The sequence below is a fragment of the Styela clava genome, chromosome 4 (assembly GCF_964204865.1).
Source record: "Styela clava chromosome 4, kaStyClav1.hap1.2, whole genome shotgun sequence".
Taxonomy (NCBI): Eukaryota; Metazoa; Chordata; class Ascidiacea; order Stolidobranchia; family Styelidae; genus Styela; species Styela clava.
Window position 1 is genome coordinate 4336534 of NC_135253.1, and position 12968 is coordinate 4349501.

General features: G+C 35.1%; 2 protein-coding genes across 2 annotated transcripts; both read left to right on the forward strand.

Moving 5' to 3' along the window:
• Positions 1–3621: 3621 nt before the first annotated feature.
• LOC120326482 (uncharacterized) lies at positions 3622–8188 on the forward strand. Its single transcript, XM_039392784.2, has 5 exons — positions 3622–4170; positions 4719–4931; positions 6913–7067; positions 7434–7553; positions 7873–8188. The coding sequence occupies exons 1-5, from the start codon at positions 3844–3846 to the stop codon at positions 8006–8008; spliced, it is 951 nt and encodes a 316-aa protein (XP_039248718.2). The 5' UTR covers positions 3622–3843; the 3' UTR covers positions 8009–8188.
• A 675-nt stretch (positions 8189–8863) lies between these two features.
• On the forward strand, positions 8864–12456 carry LOC120325818 (testis-specific expressed protein 55-like). The gene is made up of 2 exons (XM_039391981.2): positions 8864–9581; positions 11245–12456. The coding sequence occupies exons 1-2, from the start codon at positions 9387–9389 to the stop codon at positions 11374–11376; spliced, it is 327 nt and encodes a 108-aa protein (XP_039247915.2). The 5' UTR covers positions 8864–9386; the 3' UTR covers positions 11377–12456.
• Positions 12457–12968: the final 512 nt, after the last annotated feature.

A 12968-nucleotide genomic window follows, 5' to 3' on the forward strand; every position in this document is an offset into this window, starting at 1 on the left:
TCGAAAACGGAAAACGTCTCGCCGTAAACGCCTTCTCTTCGTTAACGATAAGGAAACGCTTTCTAAAACAACAAGTGTTGTTGTATGTTCACACTTTTCTAACAACAGGGATGTGGGGTGATCGCTTTCTTTGAGCGAATCAAAATTCAAAACAAAAAATAAACAATGTTTCAAATATTACCAACCAAAAATATAAAACAATCATAATAACAATAATTCCTGATCACCTTGCTTTTGTTAAATCTTGGCCGCCTCACATTCTTTATACAAGTATTATGCGACTAGTTCGAATTGTTGTCTGCCTACATCATGAAACCCTAGCCGAAATGGCCAGTTCTCTTTAGGTAATGTATTCTCAGACGAAAAATGTCGTAACATTATTTACAAAATTGAAACGCTCTTTCATTCTTCGACACGACCAGGTGGGCTGTTTGTACTGCTCAACCGCTTATCTCGACTAACTATTGAAATACCGCACTGCTCGATACCAGGACAAAGATACGGAATGTGGTTAAAAGCACTTGACGAATCTTCGAAATGATTCAATAGCTTCGTCAGGAAACTTCAAATTCGCAATAATACCGATCTACCAAATTCATAAACATTTAAAGAAATTGACTGTAAACAATCGATTCTTTGATACAAAGATGCGATACTTCTTCCATAGTCCAATGCTCAACGAAATAAGAAGGCGTTTTTAAATTTTATATGATGGTTTGATTAATGCACACATTACCTTCAATGTAAGGGGAAAAACTTGAGGCAGAAGCTGAACTAACTAAGTTGAAGTTAAACCTTGAACGTTTTACTGTATGTAACCGCAGTCAAACTTTTTAATCCAACTTTACCGACTTTATTACGATAAAAGATTATAGTCCCATGTTTACATAAGCATAATTACACAAAGAAAATGAGAAAGCTTTTCTCCGTGGCATTGAGCAATTACGCGATCAAGTTTCCGCTAGCTTTAGCGACTTGAGTTAATAATTGGCTCAGTTTCACAATGTTTCAACTGTCTACCCCTGCTTAGACATAAGCCAGTTGTTCTTTGGAGCGTGTAAAATGTGTAATCGGATTTATCTAGAAACATTCCGTCGTCAATATATGCCCGCTTACGTCTAGAAAAAAGAGATAGGTGACTAGACTTATTTTGTCAAATATTGCCCTATCAAACGTAAAACGTAGATAGCTAAAGATCCGTGTTACTCAATGGTCTGACACCGTCATGGTCTGCGCATTTTGGAACATTCCAATCACATCAAAGGCAATAAAAGCACGCAGTTATGCGTTCGATAAAAATAGTTGGTTATGCTGATAAACAAATTTCTTTCCACTTAAAAAGTAGAACAAAACAGCTTTTATTGGCGTCGTGCGTGACGTTTTTTAACCAACCACATAATAAAACGATAGTACTGCTGAAGAAATGTCTCATTCATTAAGGCAAGTAATCCTACACCAGAAACCATTATTCAATAACAAACAGTACGCTCTGCGTCATAAAATAAATTTGGGAAATATGCATATTTCTACATTTTTTTCGGTAGATATTTTTAATACAAATAACGTTTAATTTAGTTCTTAGTTTTGATACAATTGAGTACGCCATATATTATGGATCAGCGATTGTCCCCATAAGACTAATTACAAATATACAAGCGTACATGCGAATCATTGTTCGACAATTTTTGCAAGACACTGCTCTTTTAAGAAAGCGATTAATAATGTGTATTGATTTTGCATTTCAGGATAAACCAATTGCAGCAAACTTATCAATCATTTCCGTTTTGAAAAATTAACTCATGTGAATGTTTTACCAAATTTCCCGTTCAAAAATAAAAAATATACAACTAGCTATTAACAACTATTTTTAGGGCAGCGAATCACCGAATAATCTTCACCAAAATTGCCGAATATTTTCGATGTGTTTTTATCATAATATTACCGGCGTTTCATCCATACATGGTAATGGACTACGTCATTGACGTAGAACGAGAGTGCCGGCCTATATAAGGAAAACATTGCCTCAGGAACTTTTTCGCTAACAATTACAACTTCTAATGAGCCTTGATCCTGCACATTGCGACGTAATTGTATTCATTAGACATGTGATTGTAGAGGTAAATACTATATAACAGTACGATTACACTAGTTAGTGAATCTGAAAATTGTCGCTTAACTTGGAACTCTATCACAAGTTCAACCCCAACGCACGGTCGATATACTTTAGCCGTTTCTTGTTGTCCATTCTTGGAATTTTACAAGTTTTGAAACATCAGTAGCACTCGACTCTCTATTGCCCCCAAGCGAGCAATTCAACACGAATTTGAAGGAAGATTTTGACGGTCAAGATTTTTCAAGACAAATCCAGAATCTATATCAAAAAAATCATATCAAAGTAAGACAGAGCAGAAAATTAAATTTTTTTATCATCATTTTACGTGGAATGTCCATTTTACACATGACTCAATAGTAGGTTCTGCAGAATAAAAATATGATTTATTTGACACGTAGGCTACAGGGTGTCTAAAAACTTAGCCTACGAGTCGGAATTTTTGGTGCTTTATCATCGACGGTTTGTTCCGAAGAGTTAAGTTAAAATCTGTTCTACAAAAGTCAAAGCAATTTTAAAGTATGCCTGTCTGACACAAAAAGCTTGCCTGGCTCTCATCAAACCAATGCCTATGTAACTTGCGGCGATTATACAATACTGCTATCTCCCAGTTTGAATGCCAAAGCACAATCCAATTATACGATGAGGTGAACCTTTGCATGGCATTTTTATTGAATATTTTTTATGTAGCGCAATATTTAGTAATGTTAGTCCTAACAGCTGTGATTTTATCGAAATATCCAAGTTGATACCCTACGGCTGAAACGTGCTATTTTTCTGTGTAGTCGGTCGTGATAATCTCAAGCGACTCCAGTGAGCTAAAAGTTATGAAAGTTAAACCACATGGAAGATGTGTTGGGTTATAATTGTCAGAATAACATTTAGATTAACTAAACTTTGAAATTAAAGTCACTGAAAAAGTTTATCTAGTATTCACTAGTAATCACTAATAATCTTAGGTCTTTTGGAGAAGGAGGACTTGTTCATTCAAGAAAGGCACATAGCCTAAGTGATAGCACGGACGATACTGATAGCAATAGCTGCGTCTTCCGTCCCCGTCCATCTACGTGACCACATCGAATCAAATCATTTGTTCAAATTTTGGGCTCATGTCTGTATCACCTGTTTTAATTATGAAAGCTCGTAGGTGATTTGAAAATTTAAAAAAGATCATTCGTGTTCATTCACTGTCGAGTGTAATAACAGCATGACACGACTTTGAAAACTGTTACTATAATCTCTAGTAATAAAAAGAGCTCCGTCAGTACAAAAATATGCTGGCCTAAGCACTCGCACGACATCTTCAAGCAATTACGGTTCGCAGGTTTGCCGCAAACCGCCGAAACGCTGCGGAATGCGATGCTGCATTGCCTGTACAACGGAGTGACGGGAACGGCGCTTATGACTAGGCTGAAAATTTTCACGAAGCATTCGTTGCAAAAATAAACGTTAATATTCCAATGCGAAATAAAATTCAGGAATTAACGCTTAAAAATCAGTAAATATTAAATTAGTTGTTTTTAGTGACAAAAGAGAAATCTTATTGTATAACTGCTAAATGCCCTGACGAATGCTTCTGTCGTGAAAAAATTCGAGAGATTTTCAACTTCTCAATGTGTTACTCTTGCAGCATAATTTGATTTAGTCCTAAATATGCAAGTGGGAAGAGCGTAGAAAATTTATCTTTAAGCTTATATGCTAACAAACATGCAGCTTACCCATTCTGTTGCCCCATGCGTATTCAGATGAAAGACAAAATGACTACAACAAAACAGCATTCTACGTTCTGTGGAATAACCGATGAACGTAAAGAAAAGGAGTCTGCAATACGTGAAGTCCAATCAACTAGTGATCGGTTAAATTACTGTGAATATATAATTTCAACAAGTAAGGAAGATGTAGGCAATAAATCTCAAGTTGAACGATTGAGGAGTCGAGGAATTAATACATTTTTTCGCAATAAAAAGTGGTTTCTAATTATCCTCATGGGATATTTTATAGGAATTACAGAAGGATATAGGCATGCCATAACAAATGGAGCAACTTGTCATACAGAACAGGTACGTCACATTAATTAGCTTAGTATTTTCACAGGAACCTTGTTGGAATTTGGTTATAGATACTTTGCGTTACTTTTTATTGGTACAGCTGATTGCCGATATATGAGAGGAAAATCGGTTTGAACTAAATTTCAGTTGATCGGATTGATAGAGATACACAAATTGGGATATGCAAAAGTTTATATGAACACCCGTACTAACTTGGAAAAATCTTCTTGTAGAAAAACAAATATATATTTAAGGTTCCATTACGAACCTCATGCAATTTTAAAATTGATAGTATGGTAGATAATTTGAGTTGATTTTTATGTGAAATAGAAAACTTTTTCAATTTTATTCTGCCATGAGGCTGAAGACAATAAGTTTGTCAGTACCGAGCTATATGATGATGATCAGAAGATCGTGAATGTCGGGACCATCAGTGGGCAGTATGTTTATCAACTAATGTATATATGTATAGAAAAATGGTCATAAGTTGGTTCACAGCCTAAAAGGTACATTCCAACACGTATTTTGTTATTATCGTGCATGATATTTTGTGCTGACAGGGTGAAAACGAAGACATTTTTCAAATATTCGGTCACACGTTTCGGGTGCAACGGAGCGCAACGCGGCATCATCATTATCACCACCTTAGCAAGCGGCTTAGAGAAAACGACAAAGAATCACCGAAGCCTGTCACGCGATGTCCACCCCCCATGACAAGATTAGCCAGCGATGCTTGCACTGTTGACCCATGTGAGTCGGACAGAGAGTGCCGGGTAACTATATTTTCAAGCATGATGTTTAATCATTAAAATGTGTTGGATGTAAACATGTCGAACATCATGTTGGAAATGAATCTAAATTTTATGTTTACGACGAGATTATAGTTCATTAACATATTGATATTTGTACGATATAAAATCGATTCTCCATTTATACGTTATAAATCTGCGTATTAAATGATTTAACTATAAAAAAATATTAGTATTTGTTAAGAAATACGGTAGTACCGCATATAAGACACTTCAATAATGTAGATTTAAATCGGTGACCGTACATTTGAACACATGCGTATATCCGCGGGTTCAATCTATATGCGGGTGCTAAAACCCATGGGTTAGGGTGAGTATGGGTTCAAATATCCGTAAAACGAAAAAAAATTCATAAGTGCGATAGTATGCAGTTGCACTTGTCATGGGTTCAGATGTACGTGGGTTCAAATGCAATGGAACCATTTAAATAAAATAATCATTGCCTTGTTCTTGTACATCGTATTAGTACAATTTTAGAATGCTATGAATTTGTATTCAGTATGAAAAAATGTGTGAAAAAATGTAGAAAATTTTTCAGTTATTTCTGATTTGTATTATAGTTTTTCTTCCCAGAATTTTTTTATTTGATTTGCGTGGTAAAAATATCGCGAATTGGTTAATAACAAGCATAACCTCGAGTATTTCGAGTAATAACTCAGAATATTATCATAAGTTTACTTATTCAAATTAATATGCCTCATTGATGCTCACAGATATTTCACAATTATTTTGCCTTTTTAAAAATTTGTGTGATCACGGACATATGTAAATAGATAAACGATCAAATATGCTCGATTTCAGAATATTGCAATAATATGTATTGATCACGAATTAACGTAAAAGTAATGAAATAACGTTTATTAATTCTAATTTGATACCTTCTTAAATTCCATATGGACGATGTTAATTCATTTTCGATCCTCGGTCTGAAATGTTTCAAAGAAAGTTAAATAAACAATAAACAGTATATTTATGGTTATCCTGGCATGGAATTTTGAAAAAATATGTTGAAAATGTATTTTTCAGTTAATCCTGCTAAGGCGTGACCAATTTTATCCAATTATTGTGCACAAAAAATACGGACGTCATTTATGAAAACCAAATATGTGAAACAACCCGATTAAGATTGTTCCGGATATATGAATGTGAATTTTACGAATTGGTACATTTTTTTAAGTGTAGAGAAAGTAAATTGAGATTAATCTATTAATAAAATTTCATACCAAAGTTACAAAGAGCGTGATAAAAACGCTTGATATCTTGGTATAATGCTTTTAAAAACCACAAAACCTATCCATTAGGTGGATAAAGCATTTTTATCTACGTCTTATCTTGAACTCGCTACCCAAATTAGAGTTGAAATCTTCCAACCATGTGTATGTTTTAACGCATCAACAACTTAATGCTATGAACAAATTAATAGAATTCTTCCTGTTCGCACGTGATGTTTGTGATACCTTTGAAATCCCGACTTTTACGGTATATTTGTTTCACTCCAACATACTATTGTTTGAATTATATAATTTGAGTACCCACACAAATAAAAATAACCAAACTCATTCTAATTAACCTGAAGGACACCAAAATGGATTATAATTTGTACCAATGTATATATTGCTAACACTACTCCACAAAAGCATGTTTAATTAAGTTTTTTTTTACTTTTAATAGTTTTTTGGGGGTTGAGCCAAAATTCATTTTAAACGTATTATATTCTCATAAAACTGCTTCACAATTTGATATTACTATTAAGTATGAAGTCGTGGGTACTCATATTGTCAAATGGAATACTTTCAAAGAAGTAAGTAGTCAAAATAGCTCCGAAAGACAAAATTCAATTCGATCAACATTAGCCGAAAATTAGCTTGTATATATATATTTGTATCCGTTGTACTAAATTGTTACCGTTGTCAATTATTACCGTTGTCAATTATTCAAATAACAGGGTCACGGCCGCAGCTGTTGTTACAACGGATGCATTTACACCTGCTCAAATGTTGTGCATCCGCCACCTATCATAGACTGGCAAACAAAAAACGGAAAATCAAATTTTGCTATAGATGACGTTGGTGATAATGACATCGATGAGTACGAGGGAAAGTAAGTTTATATTTGACAGGTTTTTGATAAGACTTTTTAGCTCAATTCTGCAAATATGCTTTTTCTGAAAACGTTTCAATCGAGAAACTCTACTGCAACTGCCCTATCCGTCAATTTCTTCAATGTGAAATTCACTGCCAATTAGTTGTTCTTCCAGTCTTGGTGAATTGAACAGCACAAGTATTGCGTCAATCTTCATTTGATATTGGGCTGACAACTACCTGAATAAGTTGATTATACCCTGACATGTCACGTGCCTTTTTCTTCGGATTGAGTTTGGTGACGCATATATATATGCAGTATACAATTTATATAATTTTACTTGTACATGGTATCGTATTATACTAAATATAAGTTATACTTCAGTATGGAATTCAATATTCTCCCCGGTGAAATGCTGGCTGAGTCCCACCGCGGGGTGCCATTGGGTGAGATATGCTCCACCACGATTGAGGAGGGAGATATATTATTGGATTGTCCACATGGGTAATAAAACTTTTTTTTTATTTTATCGTCTTTTATTGTTAATTGAGTTATATATCGAAAAATCTCATATAGATAGGTACTGGCTACTAACTATATTGGTAACCGTTCGTACACAAGAAAACTGTTATGAGCCGATTCTCAGAGAAATTCTTGATAATTTTAATCACATCTGTGATAACATCTTGATGGTCATTTATTTTGACTGCCGGATTCATACAATAGATAAGTCTATATGTTCTAAGTTGGACTAAACCAATCATGAGTGTAGATTTTATCATTATATTTCATTTTTACTTCAATTAATCTGTTGTTTGCTCAGATACATTTGTCACGTTGAAAATAAAGGAGATCCATCTCGCGGTTTGCCTAACAGAGGAAGATGTATTGCTGTCACACGTACTTTGTCAGAGCATTCTATTTCAATGGATGAAGTAGACGAAGACTATTCCTATTAATATGATAAATACTGATTTTTTTTTCTGAGTTTGTTTTCAAAAAATGATTTCTGAATAGGCAATTTGTATTGAAAATAAGACTTTCTTAGAAAATATGATCGTGAATTGGCACAAAATTGTTTGTACTTATTAGGTCGAAATAAAGGACGTGAATTTTCTCAATAAATTCGGAGAATGGTATAGTTTTTTGTGCTTTCACAGATATCTTCATTATTCAGGAACATTCCGGTCCGTTAAAAGAATAATAGCTCGTATCAGCGGTTACTATGAAATATAATGGTTGATAGTCATGATAATATGAGCTATTGGTGTTGTTATATCACGAATTTTGTTATGGCTCTTTTCCGGTGACTTTTTGTATAAAAGGAAATTAAGTTTTAATTTATACGGGTCTACCATTGGTATGTGTTTCCGCCCATAAGTTTGCCAGCTGAACATCAGAAACAATGGTAAGGGTCTCAAACCCGCCAAAAGTTGTTATGACTTTTTAAGTAACTTGCTTTCATTGAATATTTACGCTCTTACCGTGCCAGATTACCTCGTACCCGGTCTATTAAAAGTCGGTCAAATTTATCACTCTCACTAGTACACGGTCCTTTTGTTCTTGATGAAAGACTGCCTTCCTCCCGTTATATATGACTTTCTTCCATTCTCTTGGATGATGACACTCGAGACTAACGTTACCATGGAAATACTGGATAGCTCTGTGCTTCAGAACAATGTATCGCCGCGCATAATTACGTGGGGCGAAAATTGAGGCAGCACGATACTCGACACAAAATACAATATTGCACTGTACTGTTTAGTCATATCGTAGGTAGCAGCGTGTTCTGATACTGGCTTTGTTTACATGGCTGTCCTGACAAGTGACAAAGCATATCGTGTGTGTTTATTCGCCCCTACGACTTGTATTCAATCACCTTCCGTTCTCGGTGTTTGCTTTACAAGTATAGCTAATGGTAGTTTATTTGGCTGAGGAATCCTATTCAGCAAAAAGTCGAGCCTGACGGTGGTATAATTTGTAAAAGGCAAGTGTGAGAGATCTTAGAGTTTTAGGGAAATTAGAAGGAGAATCGCATGTTAGTTTAAAAACAAGTTTAGAAATGTGGAATCGTATAACGTTTTCTTGAAATGATTTGAAAATTTGACACAGGTAATTCCTGTTAAAAGAAATTTTTGTATAAACATTGGAATTCCATTGGATAAGCAAAATTTGAATTTTTTTTTTATTTTCATAAAATCGATAAACTCCCCTAAAGAAGTACTGCTAAACTTGATCGCACTGGCTAAATTTATGAATAAATTTAATTCGGTCCAGAATATAGACGACGTATTTGTTTTAAATTCGCATGGTTATTAGTCAATTCTATTTTTGATAATGGCTGAAGCGACGACTGAAAATCGAGTACTTTTAACTGAAACTTCGGATCTACAGCCTAGTCCGGCACCAGCATCTTCGGCAGACCCTTCGTTTGGAGATGTTTTAGACGCAGAAAGCATACCCCAGTATGAAGATCCATACGAAAGAGCGGTTTCGTATATGGAAAAGCATCATATACTGCATGTCTTTAGGGTAAGCTATTAGAAGTAACACAGAAATAGGTTGAATAATGATAATTCATTGAGTTTTTGTTCTTGGTGTAGAATAAATGACGTGATCAACATATGTAATATTTTACGAGAAATGCAATCCCGGTATGCTTGGCTAAATTAAAACGAAGTAGTCAAATACACAGTCAATGGCACTTGAGCAGTCGACTTCCAATATATTGTTAAAATAAAGATGCGATTATTGGTTTCAGAGTAGGGTCGTCATAGTATAGCTCAAGCCCTCGTTCAATACTTTACTGCTTTCATCATTTTTACTCCAACAGTAGGGACGTTGTCCCTGGGTATAGCGCAACTGCAACTGAGATAATTGCGATCGTTCCAACAGTTGTTTCGTGGAGTCTGGCATGTTTTCGCTGGAGTCCGAGTCGTATTTTTAAACTACCCGCAGTCGAATTCGAAATTTCATGAAGTCAAGAGTAGAAGGAGGTGTAGACTGTTAGCAATGATGAAAAAGGGCCAATTTTCTACAGAAACTCAAAAGCACCATGTTTACTAATTGTTCTTAACAGTCTATCATAATTGATTGCACATGCCAAGCTGAAGTCGGAGTCTAAATATCGTAATTCAAAAGGACTTTTTACACATGTTTGTATCAAACTCTATTTTGAAAATATCTGGAACTTTATTCGAATGGTACCTTATTATCGTGGAAGTGAGAGATCAAAATATGTGACCAAGTCCATCCACCGGGAGGTCCGAAAATGCAATTCCGACGCCAATGCAAGCAAATATTCGGAGTCTACAGCCCTTATCTTTACAGAATAGAACATTTCAGTCAGTACTTTGATTTCTGTATGTAGTTCAATTCTCCAGGCATCGCTAATCACTAGGGCTGGAAATGGTTAACCGATTTTAGATGGTTAACGGTTACGATTTATTTTAACCGTTAACTGACATCTCAGGTTTAAATCATCTTTATCGTGTACAATTCTTTAAAAAATGATTACGTCACAGCAAATTCATCTTCCGTGGAATTGAATTCAAAAGAATATTGCTAAGTGTATTGGTGAGGACCTAATAAGTGTGAAAAATAATTGAAGTACCAAGATTGCTGATTATGAAAATTTGACAGTATTTAATATGAATCAGTTTTCGGTCGAAATATATTGTTCACGATTTTATTTCAAAATCGTATAATCAATGTCGACCAACAAGTGCGTAGTTGGTGCTGTTTTTCTTTATACCGGTATATCTCAATGTAGAATTTGCACATCATACACTAAGAAATTTGTCACATAAATGACTTTTAATAACGGAATCGGGTATTACAAAAATACTTCCGTATTTCCTACACAGGCTGCATACCTCTTGCAGCAGAGCGATCACGAAACTATCTCGATTCGTGAATAATTTTGAGCGATATCGGGATAAGGTATCGCGAAATTGCTTTGAAACCATTGTGACGTAACAAGCTAAAATTATTATATGAAATGTCACGCTGCGGTTAACCGGTTAATTTTACCCGGTTAACGGTTAATGTGTTTTCCCTGAAATTCCCAGCCTTACTAAACACATTCAAGGGAGAAATTTTAATCGGGTAAAAATAGGATTCATTTATATTGCTTTATGTTTATAAAGTTCTTCGTTATTGTGGAGATAAATGCAATTTACTTGTGCATTGACAGGAAATCACTGAACACATGGTCTATGCAAGACCAGACGATCCTTTGCAATTCATGCTGACCGAGGTAGAAAATTTGATGAAAGACAGAGAACGAAGAATGGCTGAAATGCTGCAAAAACCAAAGAGCGGCTAACGAAATCGTTCCTAACTACATTTTTTTATGCAAACGAGTCGTTGGAAAGAGTATGAACTTATGAATATTTATGTTTTTTTCTCATTCTTTAGGTTAAATGCATTTGCAGCGAAAAAAACTTGATTCGTTTTCAGCCAAACTTAGCTTTGAGGTAAATCTGTTTTTACTTGAAGCATTCTTGCCAAGAACAAGAGTAAAAGGGAATCATGTTAAATAAAATTGTAATACAATCGTTGCAATAACTGCCCCATTGATACAGTACTTGGACTAGTTTGCGATGAAGGCGAGCGAAAAAACTTGTCTTCAATATTCGTTGATTGGACCTCACAAATCTTTTGCCAGATATTATAAAAATATTCTTGAGAGTATGGCAATATGACGGCAAAAGAAATGAATAAAACTAACTAAAAGCCATGTAAACTGAAACAAACTATCCGACTGTAGAGAAGATTTCTTTCACATTCATTGTTCACTTTTTATGCTCTATATTTTTTTTTCGTATTTTACCTTTTACGTCTTAGGCAGCTGTTAAGAGTTATCTAAGAAGAGGAAACTTGTGTATCAGAATGCTTGAACATGTTTAGCATTTACTTGACTTGTGTAGAGAATTTTGATTCATGCTGGTATGTGTGTATGGAGTTAATAAACTTGTGCCGCTGACGTATTTTTGTTTTCATATACTGTATATATATATTTTTTGCATGATCTTGATCACTGTGAGTGGCAAAATTTCATTATTTTATGAGCAAATGTTTTTCAATATGGGTTTCCAGCACAGAGTTCTGTTTTGAAGCATCGAGAAAATCAAACAACTACATAATTGGGCGATTTTGGACTGGCGGTACTGAAAATGATAAAAGTTTTTGGTCATTCTGCAAGGAATCTTGAATTTTGAATAAATTTAGATAATCAGCCGACGTCTTTATTGTTTTAAAACCTCACCTCACAGATCACAGCTACAGCCAGATGGGGTGGTTAGAAACTTTATGTTAGAAAGTCAAGGTGACAACAATTGTCGAAGTTATTGTTGAAAATGAGGTAATTCCACCGGAAATTACGCACTTTGGCAAAGTCATTTAACCTTTGATCCCTTATATCTGAGCATCTCTTGTTGTATCATACAATCGACTAGGTAAGATCTAAGACAGACTGTTACAGCGGCACCCAGTGGTATTTCCCTACCCTACTATTCAATCACCTACCTAATTTCCTCTTTTTAATCCGATATAAAATATTATTGGATTTGCATATCTGGAAAAAGGCTTATACAATCAGATTTGCACCTGCATACTTTTGGACCCATAGATTTTAGCACCCGCTTATAGATTATACCCATGTACATTTGCACCCACGAACATTTGCCCCCATGAACGTTTGCATCCATGTACATTTGCAACCACGGAAATTTGCAGCCTGGACATTTGCACCCGCGTCTATTTGCACCCACGTACATTTGCACTCACGTATATTTGCACCCACTGACATTCATGTACATCTGCATCAACGGATAGGTATACCCATGACATGATGACCCCATGAACGCACTCACAGTCATGCTCGCTCGAGAATACCCGTGTTTAACTTTAATTACC

Bases quoted from the DNA above. Each gene is read 5' to 3' on its own strand.
- LOC120325818 (XM_039391981.2), top strand. From the start codon at position 9,387: ATGGCTGAAGCGACGACTGAAAATCGAGTACTTTTAACTGAAACTTCG. The intron at 9,582-11,244 runs GTAAGCTATTAG...GTGCATTGACAG, and splicing joins ATATACTGCATGTCTTTAGG to GAAATCACTGAACACATGGT.
- LOC120326482 (XM_039392784.2), top strand. From the start codon at position 3,844: ATGCGTATTCAGATGAAAGACAAAATGACTACAACAAAACAGCATTCT. The intron at 7,068-7,433 runs GTAAGTTTATAT...GTTATACTTCAG, and splicing joins ATCGATGAGTACGAGGGAAA to TATGGAATTCAATATTCTCC. The intron at 7,554-7,872 runs GTAATAAAACTT...TTGTTTGCTCAG, and splicing joins TTATTGGATTGTCCACATGG to ATACATTTGTCACGTTGAAA.